The 21,963-nt window shown below is 34.8% G+C and overlaps 5 protein-coding genes across 6 annotated transcripts; 2 read left to right on the top strand and 3 right to left on the bottom strand.

The window, feature by feature from the left end:
• LOC109327788 (guanine nucleotide-binding protein subunit beta-1) lies at positions 163-3,206 on the top strand. Its single transcript, XM_019560942.1, has 6 exons — positions 163-318; positions 412-506; positions 612-1,036; positions 1,447-1,804; positions 2,319-2,432; positions 2,924-3,206. Exons 1-6 carry the CDS (start codon positions 210-212, stop codon positions 2,957-2,959), a joined length of 1,137 nt encoding a protein of 378 aa, XP_019416487.1. The 5' UTR covers positions 163-209; the 3' UTR covers positions 2,960-3,206.
• Positions 3,737-9,795, bottom strand: LOC109327777 (coatomer subunit gamma-like). Its single transcript, XM_019560927.1, has 18 exons — positions 9,645-9,795; positions 9,434-9,531; positions 9,075-9,125; positions 8,865-8,978; positions 8,552-8,752; positions 8,367-8,468; positions 7,530-7,637; positions 7,218-7,451; positions 6,689-6,939; positions 6,406-6,577; positions 6,148-6,303; positions 5,998-6,048; positions 5,674-5,811; positions 5,385-5,582; positions 5,163-5,294; positions 4,907-5,080; positions 4,477-4,716; positions 3,737-4,055 (listed from the first exon to the last, which is right to left on the bottom strand). The coding sequence occupies exons 1-18, from the start codon at positions 9,688-9,690 to the stop codon at positions 3,861-3,863; spliced, it is 2,661 nt and encodes an 886-aa protein (XP_019416472.1). The 5' UTR covers positions 9,691-9,795; the 3' UTR covers positions 3,737-3,860.
• LOC109327779 (proline-rich receptor-like protein kinase PERK4) lies at positions 10,949-14,479 on the bottom strand. 2 transcript variants are annotated; one of them, XM_019560931.1, is made up of 9 exons: positions 14,231-14,479; positions 13,482-14,134; positions 12,703-13,260; positions 12,486-12,572; positions 12,304-12,374; positions 12,140-12,216; positions 11,876-12,023; positions 11,577-11,738; positions 10,949-11,504 (listed from the first exon to the last, which is right to left on the bottom strand). In XM_019560931.1, the coding sequence occupies exons 2-9, from the start codon at positions 14,086-14,088 to the stop codon at positions 11,196-11,198; spliced, it is 2,019 nt and encodes a 672-aa protein (XP_019416476.1). In that variant the 5' UTR covers positions 14,089-14,134; positions 14,231-14,479; the 3' UTR covers positions 10,949-11,195. The 2 variants fall into 2 exon arrangements, with proteins under 2 accessions (XP_019416476.1, XP_019416475.1); XM_019560930.1 differs by having other exon boundaries at positions 13,482-14,479.
• LOC109327782 (stress protein DDR48-like) lies at positions 15,238-17,602 on the bottom strand. Its single transcript, XM_019560935.1, is given in 2 exon segments — positions 15,238-16,769; positions 17,492-17,602. Coding segments are annotated over 2 exon segments (1,470 nt in total). The 5' UTR covers positions 17,531-17,602; the 3' UTR covers positions 15,238-15,338.
• On the top strand, positions 20,771-21,934 carry LOC109328734 (BURP domain protein USPL1-like). Its single transcript, XM_019562329.1, has 2 exons — positions 20,771-20,882; positions 20,973-21,934. The coding sequence occupies exons 1-2, from the start codon at positions 20,838-20,840 to the stop codon at positions 21,822-21,824; spliced, it is 897 nt and encodes a 298-aa protein (XP_019417874.1). The 5' UTR covers positions 20,771-20,837; the 3' UTR covers positions 21,825-21,934.

Here is a 21,963-nt window from a genome sequence, read left to right as displayed (position 1 = left end):
AGAAGCACCTAATTGATTTGAAAATGAAAATAAGAAAAGTAAAAGAAAAGAGAAGATGAGGACACGTGGATAAAAGTGGGCCCGGCGGCGAGAGTAAAATGAGCAGTTTCTGAAAATTGTTGTTGTTGAATCATGAATGTTGATTAGCTTTGAATTGTTCTCTCTTCTCGAATGAAGACATTTGATGATTGAATTATTGAAGACCTAAAATGTCATCGGTTACGGAACTGAAGGAGCGTCACTTAGCGGCTACCGAAACTCTCAACAATCTCAAACACCGATTAAACCAGCGACGTCTTTCTTTGCTCGATACAGATAGTTACTTCCTCTTTCTTTTTCTTCTTTTTTGATTTTGAAGTGTTAATTGTTCTTGTTATAGAATATAGATCTAACTAATTCAAATTTGACTAGTTGCTGGATACGCAAGGTCTCAAGGTAAAACTGCTCTCACTTTTGGACCTACCGATCTCGTTTGCTGTAGAACTCTACAAGGTCATACTGGAAAGGTATTTTCTCTTATCATCTCTTCAATTTATTTCGGAAGACCTTTTGTTTTTTATTAGGTTTTGAAGTAGCCTCATACAAAACCCAATCATGTGTTTCATTTGCAGGTTTACTCTTTGGATTGGACTTCAGAAAAGAATCGAATTGTTAGTGCATCCCAAGATGGGAGGTTAATTGTGTGGAATGCACTAACAAGCCAGAAAACTCATGCCATTAAGCTTCCTTGTGCATGGGTCATGACCTGTGCTTTCTCACCAACAGGTCAATCTGTTGCATGTGGTGGACTCGATAGCGTTTGCTCTATTTTTAATATGAATTCCCCCACCGACAGGGATGGGAATTTAACTGTTTCACGGACGCTTAGTGGGCATAAAGGTTATGTTTCTTCTTGTCAGTATGTTCCAGATGAAGACACTCACTTGATTACTGGTTCGGGTGATCAGACGTGTGTTTTATGGGATATTACAACAGGCCTTAGAACATCTGTTTTTGGAGGTGAATTTCAGTCTGGTCATACTGCAGATGTACTTAGGTATGTTAGGTCATTGCTGAATTAATCTGAGCCAATATTTCTTGTTTCTCGCTTCTTTAAACAGCTAATTTGCAACTGGGTGGCCACTTCAGCTTCAAAATGCAATGCAATAAATTCCAATTAATCTCTTCCCTACTATTTATATGCATTTTGATAGGATTATTAAATCTCACTGGCTGTACGCGTGCTTGTCAAATGTTGAATCAATAGCATCTTCCTAGTTCCTATCATATAGAGTAACCCCATCTCCCTCCCGTTCCCAAAAATGTCGTGTCAACACAATCTTTTTGATAATGTGCAGTGTTAACTGTTTTTATTATAGTGTTATCTAAAACATGATTCAGTTCAACACTTTTTATTTAGTATTAATCTTTTTCTAAGAAATATGGTTGTCCTTTGTCCACTCCCAGCATTTCCATTAATGGATCCAACTCTAGAATGTTCGTATCTGGTTCTTGTGATGCAACTGCCCGATTGTGGGATACTCGCGTGGCAAGTCGAGCAGTACGGATATTTCATGGGCATGAGGGAGATGTAAATTCTGTCAAATTCTTTCCAGATGGAAATAGATTTGGAACTGGCTCAGAAGATGGAACTTGCAGATTGTTTGACATTAGGACTGGGCACCAACTTCAAGTTTATCATAATCAGCACTCTGACAATGAAACCGCACATGTGACTTCCATTGCATTCTCCATATCAGGAAGACTTTTATTTGCTGGATACACAAATGGTCATTGCTATGTCTGGGACACTTTATTGGCAAAGGTAATTGCTGATTTATTGAGTGTAATATAAGACAAGTGTAGGTTGCTTTCTTTTTGCTTCCATCACGATTAAAGCCATCTTATCATTTTAACACGACATAATCTTCTTCTGAACAAATATTTCTTTAATTTCAAATCATTCTTATATGATAAAAAACAAGTAAATGTTGTTTCTGGCTTTGTGGTGAGGAGGTGTTGTATCATATTAGTTTTATTTCTAGTAAACATATGCTTTGGTTTTACACTTTTACTATCAAATATGATTTGAGGAGGTGATCTGGTTTCACTTTGCTTCATGTGCAACTTAATATGATTTGTGCAGTATGGTATTAAATTAAGTGTCCGACTTTGCAAACTTACTATTTTTGTTTCACCAAGAGGAAAAAAATTGACTCATCTTGTAACATCTAGTCATGACATGTTATTGGCATTGCTTTCTCTTCTCATTAATTTGTATTTGCTCATGTATTTGCCATTAGTGTTACTTTTGTGACTTCCTCCTCGTTTCACTGCAGGTGGTCCTGAATTTAGGATCTCTCCAAAACTCTCATGACGGCAGGATCAGCTGTTTAGGATTGTCTGCTGATGGAAGTGCCTTGTGTACAGGAAGTTGGGACACAAACTTAAAAGTGAGTTTTTTCTGCATTTTGTCTAGTTTCAGAAACTTATAGGCTATGTGTCTGCATTGAAGTTAGTTTCTAAGTTAGCTTGTAGTTTATTTGTTTATTTCTTTTCTAATATCACTTGGATGATTATATGGAGATTTGCATGTTAGTAACTTAAGAAAATAAGACTTTGTGCTCAGACATGTTCTTTGGCAGTGGTAAAATCCTTGGTGAGGAAGACCATGTTCTGGTGTTGTCACATCCTTCATAGTGCCATGATCTTTTTCACATAACCACTAGTATTGTCTGCTTAATTGGCAATGTCAATAGAACTTTTTGTCCTATGATTGAGTGACACTTGCATTGGTAACCATGCATATTGTATCAAATGTATTAAGTAGTGCTAATGTATCTGGGTCAGTGGATGCTACTAGTTGTGTCAATGTATTTTCTATGTATTAAATGACACTTGGAAAATCTTAGGGTTTAGTTTGACATAGTTACCATTGTTGCAGATATGGGCATTTGGAGGGCATAGGACGGTGATTTGAGATATTGAGGGGGCAAAGAAAGACTTGTACTTTGATTTACCTTGATAGGGACTTTCTTTGCATGGGATTGCGGTTTATTATCGCAATTTGGAAGGCAGAAGGTTATAAACTTTTTGCAATGGAACTGGTACACAGCGGTTTGTGTATCACGTTGCCCATCCTGTGTGTGATTTAGTAATGTTTCAATTGTACTACTGACCTATATGCCTATACCTTAAATCCAAAATGAATTACTATTTACTTTCTTGTCTCCTCCATTTAACTATATGAAATGTTATGAGACCTATGGTGACAGATGGAGTTAATTGAAACTGAGTTTACTGATTTGAAATTACTAAAGGGGGAAAACCTAGTCTCTATTCTATATAGATTCACCTTTCCTTATGCTGCCATGATAGCAATAAACTTGAATAAAACGAATGAGGTATTGTGCGTTACCAACCCTTTTCCTTCTTAAAACCACATATTTTTATGGTGAAATTCTTAAATCGACATCTAAATAAGTGACATAAATTTCCAAAGCACTACATAAGAGACGTGTTGGACTAAACAATTGCAGTTAAACAAATATTCAATTCATATTACTAACATGAAAAAATGAAGAATGGTGAAGTATACACCAATAAGCCTGGTGTGATTCTTCCCATGGAGGGTTACCTTACAAGTCTATTTGATGCCTCAAAAGCTTTTCCCATCCATACATTACCCTCCAAAAACTAATTCCGTAAAGAAACAATAATAAGTATCATTGCTGGTCTTAATAAGCACGCCTATGAGTGAAGGACAAATAAAATGCGTACTAAATCAATCCAGGTGTATAAGAGTTTCCATGTATATGTCTGATTATGTCCAATAATTTGATTGAAGAAAAAGAGGTGACAAATTCAGTCAACATTTGTTGCTAGCCGCTTCCCACAATCTCATGAATGGCATCACTGACCGTTTCATCATCGGATCTGACAGACAGTTTCATTGCAACATCCTTTGGACCATCAAGTCCAAAAGACAACCTCACAAGCACCTTTACATTCCCAATGAATACACCTGACAGTAAACATGTGTGTGACCTTGAATTGGGCGGGACTACCTCTGTGCCCTGCACAAGTTAACACATAAGAATCGTGAGAAAGATATCACATTCCCATAAGATACTAATGTATAACTCAACCAGACACCCATGAAAGATACTATATTCTTTTCATTTCAGAAATTATTGGATTCTTTTTTCTTCTTATTTTGCTTTATAAACTTGTTTGGTAACCAGCTTAGTTTATAATAAAAAAACTATAAACCCAGCAAAAGAAGCAAAAAGTAACATGCAGGTTGATTTATTTTCATTTTATAATCTCATAGTTTATAATCAAAATCTAAAAACACAAATTATACCAGATAAGAGTAAGATAGTGGTGAGGGCTTTGAGTATTTAGTAGGAGGTCATTGGTTCAAAACTCAGTGCAAACGTTGTACACACACAAATCTTTTAAAAAGTAGTCTTGACAAACAGTTCATTGGCTTACCTCACAGGGCTGCAAGCCAAGAAGGTTGATAACAGTATTTACAGCTTCAGCCAAGCTCTCCCTAGGACCAAGACCATACTCATCCACTCGCTCAAAATCAGGGCCCATGCTTTCCCATGCATTCTTGAAGTTAGTTACCCCCACTTTCAAAATGTAATCTGCTGCAACAACCTCCAGATCCTCTAGCTGGTATTCATCTTCAACACCATCATCTTCAGTCTCACCAGTTGTTGGGTCAACCTGGAGATGATACAATTTATGAGGCAATGATGTGATCTTGGCAAAAATAAGATATGTTGTCTTCCAAAAATAATAATGTATAAAAAAACAAAAACAAGATCATGGTTGTAATATAAACATAATCATGATACATATTGGGTCCGGATAAATAATAAAATCATAAGGATTCACAAAAGGAAAGGGGAGGAACCTCTTTAATGATAAATTTCAGAATGTTAGAAAACTTTCCAACTGTTGGTACTCCCTCAGGCTTCTCAAATGCCACAAAAGTCTGTCCAGGTGAATCATAAGGAAGAGACCTTAGAGGCTTGGAGAACCCCTCTGAAAATTCTTCTGCTTCTGAAGCGTCAACAATTACAATAACCTGTAATAGGGAGAGATCATTACAAACAAAACCTGGAGTTGGATTACTTTACGGAACTATCAATATCTATTTTAGTCATTACATCTTCCAATAATTGCTCTGGTATGGTATTTGTGCAGTTATACTGGAACACAACATGCTTATCAAAAATGTGCTTCACAACATTAACTGCATATTCTGTCTCAGCTTCAGTAAGCTCCACAGGTGCTGAGGACTGGAAAGAAATATAGCATCAAATACATGTCACAATAGAAATAAAACAAATATATAAAACATAAATCGTGGAAGAACCAAGTGAAAGAACCTTAAATAACTTCCCAAAGTTTGCAAACTCAGGAATCAACGAGAGCATCCTCTCATATCCATCACCAGTTGATGTGGGGCCACTGGGAGGAGCACCCAAACCGGTTGGCTTTTTACCGGTGGCTTTCTTCTCTGCAAGTGGCTGATACTTAACCTCCTTGGGAACAGAGTTAATGTCGAAAGCCTCTTCTGCAGGCACCTGCAATCGTGTTATACACATCAGACATGAGATGATGTCCTCTTTTCTTTTTGAGAAGAGATGATCAAGCAAGAAAAATGAAGAGGCTTACATAATTTTTCAAACTAGTCTCCAGATTCACAAGTGGGATATCCAAATACGCAAATACGAAGTCCTTCACTTTATCAGTCTCAGTAACTGAACCATCACCTCCAAGTGTATTCAGATAAAGTGTTGCCCTATCCCGAACCTGCAAATAAATCAAAATAATCGAAATGGAAATAAAAATGTTAACAATTCAAAATTACAATTTTACACAAGTAAAAGTAATAAATACTAAATAAGATGGACAAAAATCGGCAACAGCCAAAAGCATTTCATAAAACACAATTATATAAATGCCTCATAAAGTAAATAATGAGGCAGAGAAATTTACCTCATCATCATTGTCAAAAAGGCATCGCCTTAGCAGGACAAGTATGCGGGGCTGAAAGAGAGGTTTCAAGTTAAGTTAGCACCAAATATTCCCCAAAAAATATAATTTTGTTAAGAGAAAACCACTACAAAAAATTAATAAGCCAGGGACCTTTAATGCATCAACTGCAGCACCAAACTTTGCCAGTGTGCTCACAGCACAGGCCCTGACAGTTGCATTCTCAAGATGTACTCTATTATAAATGTAGCGCATATATTTGCTGGGATCAGATGTTTTTGGCCCTTCAATTCCAAGGAAGTGCAATATCTATGGTACAAGGGGAACAAAATGGTTGACAACCAAAGGTATAATTTTTAAACATAAAATGCACAAAATTGTGAATGATGAAGGACAAACCCAAGATGATACCTGTGTAGACAAATAAGTGAACTCACAATCTTCAATGAACTCACAAAGATGAAGCAATCCGGTTTCCTTTGCATCGGGAATATCTCTAATGAGCATCACGATTGAATCTACAATTGCCTTCTTGTAATCAAAACCACCTTCTTCCCGAAGAATGTTACTCAGGAAGTTCATGCTGAAAATAATAGCAGAATACAAACCAACAGGTTAGACCATTCACGGTTCATCGAAAAAAGTGAAAGATGTAACTTCTAGTGAGAGGAAACCTATAGTATGACACACATACAAGGATCGATATTTCAAAGGGAACTTCAGGCACAATGATCTTATTGCTTCGACAACAACAATTTTGAACTCATCAGCAATATCAGACATGAAATTGGTAATCTGCTTCATAAGACGATCCACACTTGACTCGTTTCCCGTCTTCAAAAGTGTAGTAATTGCAAGTGTGGCAATGCTTCTATTCTGGTCAGATATTAAGCTTTCCATATCAATGTTGCAGTTGGTGACTGCCATTGGATGTGTCATAGCCACCTGCAATGTTTCAAAGCCACACCCAACAATTAAAAATAATAAGGCTCAAGTTCGACAAAGACAAATCTTACTAGATCAGCTACAATAAAATATTTAAGAACATTATAAATACTGATTTCTATCAACTCCAAAATCACAGTAGGCGAAAAGCAAAATAATCATTCCATGGAGAGGGATGCTTGGGAGTTGGGAGACAAGTCAAATATCCTTTTTTTTCAATTTCTACAAAAGCATAAAAATTACTCCTACTGAAATTTGAGTAGTTGAAGAAGATTTGCCTTGTTCAAAGTGCGGACAGCAGCAAATCTCAAGACTGGCTTTGAAGAACTTAAGAATAGCTGAAGAACAGTAATTGCTGGAGTTAATTCCCGGCTGGTTACACCATTTAGCTCTGTAACTGCCCTGGCAGCTTCAAATGTCACCATCTCTGACTTGTGACGAAGGCAACTCTCAAGATAATCATAGAAGGGGCGATCCCCTGACTGATTATTATTGCCTGACTCACGAATAACCTACAGATATGGTGGAAGATAAAGATCAATCAAAGAAATATCACCCGAGCAACAAGGTACGTGTGAAAGGAAACACACCTGACTTGTGTAACGGATCAACAGACATTGAGCTAAAGGTGAGCGAACAGTTCCCCTTGTCAAGCTGGTAACCAGCTTGCTAACAGCAAGCCGATCATTCTGTCGTATCTGCAATATTTGAAACCCACTATGTATCATTAATTCTCCTTAGAACTTATATTTGTGTTCTGTATGATAATGAATGTATGCTTCTGAGAAGACAAAATCTAAAGGATATGTAGAACTTAATAAAAAGAATTTTTGCATCACTCTCTGTTCAAACTGTAATTCCAGAAGGTGAGAGATGTAAAGAGTCAAATGATGCCAATTTTTGTCAATTAATTATTTGCAACGATGTTGAAAACATACAAACTTTGTCAAATTCATGGATAGAGGGATGTGGACAGATAGTCATCCTTGAAAACTTTTACTGTACTATCAGAAGCAACCGCTAGTAAATTGCTGCAGGAAGTTGAAGCTAGGAGTATAATTATGAGTATGATAAGATTTTTAGCGGTAGAAAATGGCATGAGACCATAGTATGGACTAGAAACCAAACAGACAAATATTAACTTCTGCTGGAGAATTTCAAGAGGCTTTGCTTTCTCTTATTTCAGTCAATCTCAGCTCCTAAATAAGCTCATATAGAAGTCAAGCTCCTCAAAAGAAATGTACTTATTTGGTGGAAGACAAAATAGTAAAGAAAGGAGACTAGCTCATGCCCAATGTCGTCATTAATGATTCTTAACTATAGTAATTCAAGAAAATTAAGTGACCATTCAAAAAAGTGCACCCGCAGGAAGTTACTTTAGTACAACCAAAAAACATGTATAAAATCAAAACATTCTTGCAGCATACCTGATGTAGCAAAGCCAGTGCATGAAATTGTACAAGAGCTGCTCTTGATTGAACAGCTTCCTGAACCTCATTGCTCCACCTTTTTACGATTTCAGGATTCGTCTGTAAAGAGGGACACATAATAAGCAAGCAAAACCTTATGTAGTAAGCAGATATATATAATTACAAATTGAAAATAGTAGTACCTGGAGTATATGAATTCCACTAACGAGGGCAGCACTTGCAACAACTGGATTCTTATCTACAATAGCTTGCTTCAAATATCTTTCAATTTGGGTAAGGAGAGTTCCATCGGTGATACGACAAAGCACTCGAATTGCATTTGCCCTGTACATATCAATCTTGCTATTCATGTCCTTCATGAGAGAGCTGGTGACAATAATGACCTATTAAAAAAATTAAAGGAACAGAACAGTCATAATCTGTTTGTAATACACAGACCATACATATGAAATATGAATCTAACAAGCTATAACAATATATAAATAAGTATATAACCTCATCTGCAGATGGGGAAATCTCCTTTATTATCAGATAGACCATTCTCCTTAATCCCATATCTCTAGACTGGAAAAGCTTAGTCACAGCAAAGAAAACTTCTGTGGCTTCAACCTATCAGAATAAATTTACCCCAAAAAAAGTATTAACAATGACTACTAACATAATTTGGCGAAACCAGTCTATAAATAAGCATGGATCTCCCTATACCTTTGTAAACGTCTCTCCTTGATTCAGCAGGTATAGAAGTTTGGTGATGACCTGCACATAAAATATATTAAGCTTCAACTGCTGAATAATTTTGAAAAGGCTGCTATAGACTTAGTTTGTTTGTAAAGTGATTTGATAAGGTGCATTGAGATCTCAAACCAGTAAATGATCTAAAGATAGATACAGCCTTACTATTACTAACTCACTTTAGAGAAGCCTTTTGATAACAATTTATGCTAAACAGAAAGGGATAAACAGTGAAATTTGTTTAAAAAGTGAGAATGTCCATGCTTGGATAAATTACATAAAGATCTGAAAGCAGTGGATGATGTAAAACATAGAAATGAATAATAAAAAACCTGAGAACATGTTGTGGGATGTAGTTGTGGATCATTGAAAACCCTGGCTTCCTGAAGAACAGCACCTTTTTCAATCCCCGAAAAGGGAGAATAATCATCTGTTAATGTTAAACAAAGGAATTAAAACAAGAATTCAAAAATGAAGGATGTATGTGCATTGCATTATTATGATTGAGATATGGATGGAGTCATGGAGATATAGAGAGAATACACTCATCGTCGCGGTCATCGTCTTTCTTAACCAACTCTTGAGCCATCACCGCAATCGAACTCAGATCTCAACTTTTGTTTTTGTTTTTGTTTTTGTTTTAGTTTTAAATAAATCAACAAAACACTCTTCAACTTGTACTACATAAAAACACTCTTCTTCAAGAGAGAGTATCAGAGTACTACAATATACGATATCTTATACTTTCACCGTACATCTATACATCATCATTTTTTATATTTTCTTATTAAACCTCATGTTAGACTAATTTAGTAATTTCCCCAAACTTCTTTCACTGATTTTAATGCACTCCATTTTGAATTTTTAGATCCCTATTTTCAGCTGTACAATGTGGTTCAGTTATTGGTGTGGGGGATACAAATAATATATACAAATAATAGTTAAACTTGGTCCTTTGATTATAGTATCTCCCCGAAAGGTAAGGGGAGTGGACATCTTCTATGCCATTTATTTGTACAACCACATTATAAGAATTGCTTCTATTATTTATGATCAATATTTATTTCTCTATTCAATGCTAACCTGTCCTCAAATACTACTATTGCGTACATTGCTTTGCCCAATTTCGAACCTTACATTACACATTAACCATTTTCTTTTCTTCTTCCTTATTATCATGAATCAAAGATGTCATTTTCATAATAGTGCCACGTGCTAGTCTTCTATCAACACCAAAATGAAGGAGTTCCATCTTGAAGTGAAATGAAAACTTGTAATGTTGAATATTTAAAATTAAAAAAAAACATAGAGAACTTATAAAATTGTCTAGCAATGAAATCTTTTTTTTATATATTTAATCAAACACCTTTTACGCAACTCTTCATTGTATAAGTCTAGGTTCGACTGATGGGATCATTTGTTCCAATAATGTCACATTCTATGTTTCAAGTCAATCATATATTAACACGTGAATAAAATAAAAAAATTGAGCATTTTGATTGGGGGCAAGGTAATCTCCATTCAGGTTCAACATCCTTTCATACACAATTATTGCTAGCACTTGTCATCAACATTTGTATGCTTCTTCTTAATCATCAGCATGGAGATATCATTGAGAATAGTTTGAACAAGAACATTACGTGCTTGTATGCAAATTTCTCATCATTGAACAACTTCTCTCATGATTTTTCCATGCCCATCTTTTTGTTAATACAAATGACCACACATCTCAAGGAATAGAACACAAATAAAACATGTACGTGCTGCTCATATATTATTCACACCTCCAACTTTATCATCTTGTATTATGGATCATCACAATTTGTTTTTTATTTTGATGTCTCCCTCACAGTTGAAATTTATTAAGTTACAATATGTGCATGTCCCAAGTTCTCATTCTATATTATTTGGAGTTATATACCCTAATCAAACAAGAAACAACCATACAAAAAATCAATAGAATAATTGATAAATATATCTTATTCAAACTCCTTCATTCCCCTGTGTCAAATAGGTAGTTAATGATGTAATTAATTACCAACAGCAGCAACCATGGCCTTGAGAAATAAAAGTGGGGTCTAGTTAAATCACCACTTAATGAGTTTCTGATTCATGAAGAGTATGGTCCCTGCTTATTCCTGTTCCCTTGGTATATTCAGTAGTTGATTGGTCACTGCTTGAGGCAGAAAGGTTGAGGCCATACTCACTTGTGTTACCATATAAATCACTGTTAGCAGTGCCACTTTCTAATGCTAGTTTCTTGAACTGTTTCATATCAGCAAGGTAGGCACTAGCACCATATTCTCCGCTACTTGCACCGCTGTACATTGTACTTTGCCCAGGTTTCACTCCCTCGTGGTTAAGCACATCTAGTGACACATCACCCTCCAGTACTCGTACAACCTATATTTTATATTATTAGTCCATATATATATATAGTTATAGATCTTGATGAGTTATGATATAGATATATACCTGGCTCATTCTTGGTCGTCTCTTTGCTGAGTGCCTAACGCAAGCAGAAGCACAAGCCACCATGTGTGCTATCTCTTGTATGATATAATTTCCCTCTAAACGTGGATCCACCAGCTCCTCGAAGCTTCCACTTTCGATCGCCTTCACGCAAACTGGCCGAGCCTGCAGTTTAATAATGATTCATACATGACCTTTTTGTTATTTGTAGTTCCATGTATGATAATAAATTTGATCATATACGACATGCATGTTGATATGTGGATGAAAAATATGTGATGAAGTTTGGAATAATGTAGTACCCAGTCAACCAAACTCTGGTCCTCATATTGAGCGGTGTTATCAATTGGGCGTCGTCCAGTTATTAGTTCCAAAAGCATAATACCGTACGAGAATACATCAGATTTATCAGTTAGCTTACCACTTGATGCATACTCAGGAGCCATATACCTATATATATATATATATATATTAATACACAAGTAATTAATTAATTAGCATTGCTTGATGTACTATAATAACTAATAATGCTAATATATAGTTACTCGTTTTATTAGATTGTTTACCCAAATGTTCCCATCACGCGAGTAGAAACATGAGTGTTAGTGTCTTGACTAAACTTTGCCAATCCAAAATCTGATACCTGAACGAATTAACATAGAATTGCTAGTCATAAAATAAGAATAATTATGGGATATGAACTTTAGTTAATGAAAGTTGATGTACTTACTTTGGCATCGAAGTTGTTTTCGATTAGAATGTTTGCAGCCTTTATGTCTCGGTGAATGATACGAGGATGACCTAGTAGTTAATGTTTCATAAAAGTTACATGTTACTAATGTCTCAACTTCATCATTAATCAACAATATGCACATGAATTTGTTACTGTGAGAATGTAGTAGCAACACTTACAATCCTCATGTAGGTAAGCAAGTCCTTTGGCTGATCCAATCGCAATTCTAAGCCTGGTGCCCCAATCCATTACAGGTCGACCCTTCCCTGCAAAGTTTTTTATTTCATAATTTGGCCGTGAGACAAATAAGCGTACAAGGTAAAAAATCCAAGTAAAGAACTACTACTTTGTTTGTTAATGAGTAACAGAGAATAGAGAGAGTTTGTTTAATGGTACCATGAAGATGATATTCAAGGGTTTTGTTAGGAACAAATTCATACACGAGCAGCTTTTTGCTGTCTGAAATGCTATACCCAACAAGTGAGACAAGATGTCGATGATGCACACGACTGATAGTATCAACCTCAGCTTGGAATTCTCTATCTCCTTGTCCCCCAGTGGATTTAAGGCTCTTAACTGCAATCTCTTTACCATTAGGAAGAAAACCTTTGTGTACATATCCAAACCCACCTTCACCAAGTAAGTTCCTTTGTGTAAATCCACTAGTAGCAGCAGAAAGCTCTTCAAATGTGAAACTGCTCTGGTTGAACCCAAGTGCCACAGAAGGATGTGGTGGTGGCAGAACAGGACCATGGGGCCCGGAGTTAGAGTAACTTGAGCTGCTCATTTCACTACTATTAAATTGAGGTGGTGGTGGTGGTGGAGGAGTTAGTGCTCCACCCCAAACTGCACCGGGTGGTGGTGGTATGTTAAGAACGTGTTCTCTGTTATTGTTGTAACCATACTGATTTGGACCTGCTGCTGGAGGATTTTGACGTTTAAAATAGTTATCATCTGCATGCATTTAACCATTAACTAATTAACAGGGCAAATTGCAAATTGTATCTCATCTTTTTATATCATTATTATTAACTATTATCTCAACCACATGCAGCTACACTAAGAAAATAAAACTTATATAAGCACCACGCACAACGAGATGTGCAGGATGATGAACCATGCAGAAATGAATTATTAGAGGCATGCAATGCATGCATGCATGCATGATAGAGTACCTGATGTATGATTAAAGTAACGAACGGGAGAGTCTGATGATTTTTTCTTCCTTCTTGAACATGCAATGATGAGTAGTATAGCCACAAGAAGCAATAATCCAGCTCCAGCTGCAATGCCTATTATAGCTGGCACGCCGATACTGCTCCCACCACCCCCATCTGATGATGGCGTATTATTTGATTTACCTGAATTTGGTGATGGCTCAGACAATTCATGACGCGGCGGCGGGGGAGAAAACTTCCCGTTTCCTACGCTAGGTGGTGGTGGAGGCTGGTGGTTTGGTGATTTATTGTTAGGAGGAGGAGGAGGAGGAGATTGGGATGAGCCATTGTCATTATCGGGCGGGGGTGGAGATTTTTGATCATCCGATGGTGGTGGTGGTGATGATGGTGGAGGAGATGATGGCGGGGGAGATGAAGGTGGTGGCGAGTTATCATCCGATGGTGGTGGTGGAGATTGAGAGGAATCTGATGGTGGTGGTGGTGATGAGTTATCACCAGATGGTGGTGGCGGTGATGATGAATTATCATCCGATGGTGGTGGTGGTGATGATGATGGTGGGGTATTTGACTCAGGTGGAGGTGAATCTGAAGAGTCAGAAGACATAATATTGGACCAAGATAATGTTATCCCGCTCCCTTAAATAATGACCCTGATGTCTATAGTAATTGTTTTGTTATTGTTATCAAGAAATGAGTAGTAAGGTAGTGAAACTCTCATACATAAAAAGTAGAGAAAGAGTTGTTACCTGAGAGAAAAGGGAAGGGGAATCTGAATAGAAGATAGAGAGGAAGGTGATGAATATGCATGGTAATGGCAACACATGAAACCGACAAATTGTTTTTCCTTACCAAGTAACTTCCTACAAAACAGGGTGGTTTTCACCTCAACATTACTATTTTTAACAACTAATACTTCTTTTCTCTGTCACTGCTTCCTAATATTATATTGGTTGTTATATTAATGCATCAACTCAACAATCTTACACTTAATATTACCAAATAAAGATGAAATTTTGTTTTTGTTCATGCCTTGCATTCTGTTATTACAACACTAGTGCAAAATGTATTTGGTGTAACTCATCAAGCTGTTTAAAGTTCAAAGTAGGTTATTAGTTATTACTAACAACATGTTAGGGAAAAAGTTATGTTTTACCATATCATGATTTTACATTCTGTTTGACAAATGTACTTGTGAGCAGAACTAAATACTGTTGTATGTTATTATTGGTGAAAAAGGCTTAAGTTGCATCTTATAATTTCCTTCAACAAAAAAATGTCAACTTCATTTCTTAAGACTAATTTTTATTATTATAGGTAAACAATTTTTATTTGTATTTTTTCAAAAGGTGGAGAAGATGGTCAAAGTGTATTTTTGAATTTTAGTATGAGCACTCACTTCATGTTTTATAGCTTAACAAACAGATTTGACTCTAAAGTCTTGTTGAATGATTAAAAACCAACTTTTAATTTGTTGAAGTGCTCTTAATTTTGTAAAAAAGAACAGACGTTGAAATATAATGAGAGTTTTACAAGTTTAAACGTGTATTCATGTCTTGACATAGATAAGTCCACTCTGCTGTTGATTGATTGTCCCATTTTTATGGAAATGGTGATTAGTGTGATATAATTAAAGTACTTCATCCCAAATAATATTTTCATTCTTATTTAAGTTTTACTGTGAGAATTCTTAATTTGTTTATTTATTTGTCCTGAATAATAATAATACTTGATAATTAAGATGAGTCATCATACGATAATAATCATCACAATTTATTTATTTTAATTACTTGCCATTACAATTACATATCACACAACTTTATTTAATATGTTACATGATAGACATTTCACATTGGCTCAACATGAAAATATCTTATTCTTACTACCATTGTCTTTGTCATGAGTTGAAATGTCGGGTCTTGACTCAAATTTTATCATAATTTTTTTTTCATCACAATCATCTTTACCATAAGTTGAAATATTGAGTCTTGGTTCAAATATTTTACGACTTCTATTTTTTTAAGTTTTGATGTCGCTATCACTCTAGGTAGACATATAGGGTCTTGTTTCAAAATCTTTCACAACTTCCTTTTTCTTAGCATCGACATTGTTGTCACCATAAGCTGAAATATTAGGTCTTGGCTCGAAATCTTTCACGACTTCCTTTTCCTTAGCATCCACATCGTTGCCGCCATAAGCTGAAATATTAGGTCTTGGTTCAAAATCTTTCATGGCTTCTTTTTCCTTAGCATCCACATCATTGTCGCCATAAGCTGAAATATTGGGTCTTGGTTCGAAATCTTTCATAACTTCCTTCTCCTTAGCATCGACATCGTTATCACCATAGGCTGAAATATTGGGTCTTGGCTCGAAATCTTTCACAGCTTCCTTTTCCTTAGCATCCACATCGTTGCTGCCATAAGCTGAAATATTGGGTCTTGGTTCAAAATCTTTCACGGCTTCCTTTTCCTTAGCATCCACATCGTTGTCGCCATAGGCTGAAATATTGGGTCTTGGTTCGAAATCTTTCATAACTTCCTTCTCCTTAGCATCGACATCGTTGCCGCCATAAGCTGAAATATTGGGTCTTGGTTCAAAATCTTTCACGGCTTCCTTTTCCTTAGCATCCACATCGTTGTCGCCATAAGCTGAAATATTGGGTCTTGGATCGAAATCTTTCACGACTTCCTTTTCCTTAGCATCCGCATCGTTGTCGCCATAAGCTGAAATATTGGGTCTTGGTTCGAAATCTTTCACAACTTCCTTTTCCTTAGCATCAACATCGTTATCACCATAGGCTGAAATATTGGGTCTTGGTTCGAAATCTTTCATGGCTTCCTTTTCCTTAGCATCCACATCGTTATCGCCATAAGCTGAAATATTAGGTCTTGGTTCGAAATCTTTCACGGCTTCCCTTTCCTTAGCATCAGCATCGTTGTTGCCATAAGCTGAAATATTGGGTCTTGGTTCGAAATCTTTCACGATTTCCTTTTTCTTAGCATCGACATCATTGTCACCATAAGCTGAAATATTGGATCTTGGTTCGAAATCTTTCACAACTTCCTTTTCCTTAGCATCAACATTATTGTCACCATAGGCTGAAATGTTTGGTCTTGGTTCAAATTCCTCATCAAATAGCTTCTTTTCTATGGTGACTAGTTGTGCATTTGTGACAAGAGAATCTTCACATTTGTGCTGGAAAGCTTCTTTTGGCAGGTTCTTATCTTTCATGGCCGTTCTCCGATATTCTCCGGGACCTTTTCTTGATTCCACGGTAGCTACAAACTTCTCCACACAATTATAAAATGAAAATTAAACCAAGAAATACAAGGTGAAAATAATGGTCATAACACACTTGGTCCCTTTCAAAACTAAATAGATTGCATTTTCAACTTGTTTTGCTGGTATACAAATCTAATTACCATAGAACTTGGTCAATGAAAAGGCAAAAGCGAAAAGAAAATATTAGAAATAATATGATGGAGATTATATGTCCCAAACAGTATCTCATTCCATGTTTAAGCCAATTAAATTGTTACATTTTATTACTTTTTGTTTTTAAAATTTTAATTTTATCTACGTGTTAATGTATGACTGCCTTAAAACAGATAATGAGACGTCATAAAGGACATGTGATCCCGATCCAAAATAATCAGTTAATCACCGGACAACATCAAATTAAATTACATAAAGTAGAAAAATAATGCAAAGGTGGCTTAAATGAAGCTTCAGCACATATTTATTTATTTTTTATTTTAACAAGTAACTAATTATGAGTATGATAAGAAATAACTATTGTTTGTAGAATTTAATATACATACGTAACAATGTAAAAAAAAATAATGTAAAAAAAATAAATGAGGCACAAAAGTTATCCTAATAGGTATATATATATATATATATATATATATATAAACATAAGCATGTATGTCCAGACGTGCGGTTTAATTACTAAACCACCAATTAACCACTATATCAGTACTCTGACCGGTTTAATAACCGGTACGATTGTAAAGGAATAGAAGAGGAAGCAAAGCAACAGGCCTCATTTTTAGAATCAGAGAAATGAAAGCCTCAGTTTCTGTGACTTAAATTTGATCTGTGTTGTGTTGATGATGATTCCTATGACCTTTGCTTATTTATAGAGTTATACTAAATATAAGATAGGACTAGGGAAGTGTATACCAACCAATAAGTTACAGACATATTTCAAACTTAGATAAATTCAAATAAACAAAGGAGGGTGTTTGTTATATATGTTTTATTTAAAAGGTTATTCAATCAAGTTATTAATTTATCTATTGTCTTAGTGTTGATATAAGAGAGTGTCTATATTGTATGTTTAAGGAATTAGTTTCTTCTAATTGTGTAACTATTTATTAGAATGAATATTTTTATCAAACTTTTGTACCACATCTAATGATTCAATTGGCGAGGCTTATATCACGAAATCATTTTTTGTTGGTTTCAAAACATAACTTTTTGGGTTAGGTGTGGTCTACGATTTTGTCTAAGTTAAAAAAATGACTCAAACAATATTTAGGATTAGACAAAGGATAAACTTTACCCGACTCATATACATTCTTATTTAACTATAACTTTTCTCAAAAAAATGAGGGACATATCTGATGTCTCACTTTTTGTACCATTTCATATATCTGATTGGTTGACACACGAAGTGACACAAAATAGTAAGTAAAGATATGTGATCCCAAAAAGTGAAAAATAATTGATTCACTTTTGTGCCTTTTCACCTAAGAGTTTGTCATGAGTCATCTTTGCTCGTGCCTTTTGCACCAAGCACCACTCTCTACTCTCATTAACGAAGGGTATCACATGCATATATATTTTGAAGGAAGTCACCCATTCCATAATTGCTTTTTGTAACATGTTTAATCATTGAGTTATTAAGTTATGGACTCCCAAGACGAATATGTTTTTTCATGGCTTAGGTCGTATCAAACATTCCTTATCCCCATCATTATTTGTATACATCCTCTCATTTCGATATGTAACATGTTTAAGATTTAGGGTAAATGATTTGCATTATAAGAAATCGTTTTTGAATAGGTAAACATGATTTTAAATTGTGTCAACATGTTTAATAATTATATGAAATCACTCATCTGAATCCTAGAAACTAGTTTAATTTCTATGGAAGTGGGAGATTAATGTTTTTGCATTTATTCAAACTCTTCCAATGAATTTTCTTATCAAACTTGATTTTAGAATAAAATATTCAAACATAAATACTTTCATTTTATATATTATTGATTCTATAATCTTCTCATTATATATATATACATGTAAGTTATTAACAAAATATATACATATATATAATTTCAAATATCAAAATTCATGTCTAGCCATAATAATAGTTAACATTTAGAAGAATTTATCTAAAAGAGATCAAACATTATATTTAATTGAGGATTAAGTTCAGATTTAAAAGTTAACACAATCAACATTTAGGACAAGTTAGCCTTCTAATCTATAATCAGATTGAAAATAAAAAAATAATTTGATCAATATTTAAGATCAAATAAGAGACAAACCTCACATGGTCTACCATACGTCCATGTTGACTAGGCACTTTGTCCTCCAAGTATGGACTCTAGTCTAGAGCAACATATTTTTTTGCGAAATCAATGCCAATGTGGCGTAAGGCCTAAAATGATGCCCTTAATTATCAATGAGGACAATCGCAAAGTGTCACTAAAACAGGTTACGGATGATGGATACGAATGATATATTTCAACTAAATTGGTGCAATTTATTGGAAGTGAGAAAAATGTTAAAGGAATTTGATTTGGTGGGGTCCTAACCTAGATATCTTATATCTCATGTCTTGTTGGTATATTAGTAGCGGGTCCATTTTATATTAGGAACAACTTTCACTTATCAAATTAATTGTCTCCATACGATCACCTTTCTTGGTCATCACAATCTTCATTGGTTTTCCAAATTCGTAGTAGTTAACCAAATCCATCAATCACTTAGTTTACGTTTATTGTATATCTTCTTTTTCGCCCATCACTTTTCTTCTTCTTTTTTTAATTTATTTGTTTTAATTCTTCATATTCACTCTCCATTATTTGAATCTTCAATACAACATGGAGAGTATGGAGAAGTTGGGTGAAAGTAAGGGTGGTAGTGTTAGTGTCCTTTTGTTTATGTGAGAGTTTTCAATCTAGTTGGTGCGTAGGTATTTCTTTGGGTACTAAGAGTGTCTCTAACCTTTATGCATTAAAGGAACTAATCTTTTTTTTTATATTTGACTGTCTATTTTAACTAATATTATTTATAAGAATTGAATCATTGATTTTTGAGTCTATATAAAACGTAAGAGACAACACTACCAACAACTTGTTTTGTTTGTTGCGGAGGCAGTTGATAGAAATTGGACACGATCCCATTCAAAATGTAATCTTACCCATCTATTATTATTGAAGCATAAACTTAATTGGCCTCATTTTTCAACACATAGAATATCATAATAGGTTAATTGCATACGTGTAACGTGAGCAGGATTTGGATTGTGACGTTCTAACTTATATAACATTAAAAATTACTCAGTTGTATAAAAAATTTTGATGTTTAATATTATGTACACATAAATATATAAAATTTGAACTTAACTAAAATAACTTCATCTAATTCATTTTGGAAATTGAATTAAAAATAAAATGTTAAATATGAGGTGAAAATGATATGTAATAAATAATAGTATAATTGAAAACTAAAATATAAATGTGAATTAAATTTCTAAAATTTTAGAAATTCGAACATGAAGATGCTATTTAAATTTAAACCATTTTTGGTCTTCTTAAATATTATATATCATTAGATATTAATTGATAACTTTTTTAAATACACTTACTATATTAGCCATGTTGTTTTACGAAGAACGTATACACTTAAGTGTCACATATTTAGTTTTTTAAGTTTATGAAAATATTAATACAATTTCTAAGTAAATAATGCATTGCAACATGTAGCAGGAGGACAATAATAGATTATTGGAAATCAAATGGGTTAGATGTATTGAGGATGACTACATGCAATAAAAGCACCCACAACTATTGTTTATTTGAGTAAAAATTGTTTTTATTAATAGAGAGATAAATGTCATATAATAACATACAAAAGAGAATATGTAAGGATATTTTTATACTTTTATTTACCACGAGATTACATTTTCATCATTGAAAATATAAATAAAAACAATTATTTATCTCTCTATTAATGGAGAGGATGTTTGTTACTATTCGATCTTTAACCTTTGAGCCACTTGTTTATACTTCACTAGAAGGTGAACTAAAGTGTTAAAGGATTCAATACAATACCAGCACAAATATGGGACTAAAGTTTATGCCTTGCATCCTCTTTCTTCATCTACTAGTAATCTTGCAATCTTAAGTGTTTAATTGTTCAATTTTCCTAACTGTTTAATCTCTTTTTCCAACCTTACAGATTCCTGAACTTTTGCAGTGTTGTTATGGAGAACAGTCAAGGGAATTGGCTGAAACAGAAAATAATTTGTTGGAAGTTCCACTTGAAGTTGGTGACAAAGTTTCTACTAATATTCAAGATATACATCATGAGCATGCACATGCACATGCACACACTATGACCCATATAGACCCTTCACTAATGGTGTTCTTCACTTTGAAAGAATTTAAGGTAGGGAAAAGAATGCCAATTCATTTTCCAAAGAGAGATCCAGCAACCTCTCCTAAGTTATGGCCAAAAGAACAAGCTGATTCACTTCCTTTCTCATTGAACCGACTTCCATACCTTCTCAAACTTTTCTCTTTCCCACCAAATTCTCCTCAAGCTAGAGCCATGCAAAGCACACTAAGTGAGTGTGAGAGCAAACCCATCAAAGGTGAGGTCAAATTCTGTGCTACCTCTTATGAATCCATGCTTGATTTTACACATACAATTATTGGGTTGAATACTGAAGTCCAAAGTTTTGCAACTTTCCATCAAAGCAAGTCAAGTGTAACTTTCCAAAATTATACTATCTTAGAGATTCTTATGGCAATTCCAGCTCCTAAGATGGTGGCTTGTCACACCATGCCATACCCTTATGCAATATTTTATTGTCATAACCAAGAAAGTGGGAATAGGGTATACAAGGTGTTATTAGATGGTGATAATGGGGACAAGGTAGAAGCAATGGTTGTTTGTCACTTAGATACATCACAATGGTCCCCAACTCATGTTTCATTTCAAGTGCTTGGAGTTACTCCAGGAACCTCTTCTGTGTGCCACTTCTTCCCAGCAGATCATCTCATCTGGGTCCCTAGGTTGCAAGCTCATGGTTCTTCAACCATGTGATTTCAACTTTGAATAATATTCACATATGCATCTCTATGTTGCTACTAATAAATGCTATTAATGCATTAGCTCTGAAAAATAATGTAAAATTTCTTATCATCTATATATATATATATGTGTGTATGAGTCTCCTTGTTAT

Source organism: Lupinus angustifolius, chromosome LG15 (assembly GCF_001865875.1).
Source record: "Lupinus angustifolius cultivar Tanjil chromosome LG15, LupAngTanjil_v1.0, whole genome shotgun sequence".
Classification (NCBI taxonomy): Eukaryota; Viridiplantae; Streptophyta; class Magnoliopsida; order Fabales; family Fabaceae; genus Lupinus; species Lupinus angustifolius.
The sequence above is the reverse complement of the archived record's forward strand: the minus strand, read 5'-3'. Positions and strand labels throughout refer to the sequence as shown.

Bases quoted from the DNA above. Each gene is read 5' to 3' on its own strand.
- LOC109327788 (XM_019560942.1), top strand. From the start codon at position 210: ATGTCATCGGTTACGGAACTGAAGGAGCGTCACTTAGCGGCTACCGAA. The intron at 507-611 runs GTATTTTCTCTT...TTTCATTTGCAG, and splicing joins TACAAGGTCATACTGGAAAG to GTTTACTCTTTGGATTGGAC. The intron at 2,433-2,923 runs GTGAGTTTTTTC...CCATTGTTGCAG, and splicing joins GTTGGGACACAAACTTAAAA to ATATGGGCATTTGGAGGGCA.
- LOC109327777 (XM_019560927.1), bottom strand. From the start codon at position 9,690: ATGGCTCAAGAGTTGGTTAAGAAAGACGATGACCGCGACGATGAGT. The intron at 9,532-9,644 runs GTATTCTCTCTA...TAACATTAACAG, and splicing joins CGATGACCGCGACGATGAGT to ATGATTATTCTCCCTTTTCG. The intron at 8,469-8,551 runs GTACTACTATTT...CCCTCTTTACAG, and splicing joins GTGGAATTCATATACTCCAG to ACGAATCCTGAAATCGTAAA.
- LOC109327779 (XM_019560930.1), bottom strand. From the start codon at position 14,088: ATGTCTTCTGACTCTTCAGATTCACCTCCACCTGAGTCAAATACCCCA. The intron at 12,024-12,139 runs GTAAACAATCTA...ATATATATATAG, and splicing joins CGCGTGATGGGAACATTTGG to GTATATGGCTCCTGAGTATG. The intron at 11,505-11,576 runs GTATATATCTAT...TATAAAATATAG, and splicing joins GACGACCAAGAATGAGCCAG to GTTGTACGAGTACTGGAGGG.
- LOC109328734 (XM_019562329.1), top strand. From the start codon at position 20,838: ATGGGACTAAAGTTTATGCCTTGCATCCTCTTTCTTCATCTACTA. The intron at 20,883-20,972 runs GTAATCTTGCAA...GAACTTTTGCAG, and splicing joins TCCTCTTTCTTCATCTACTA to TGTTGTTATGGAGAACAGTC.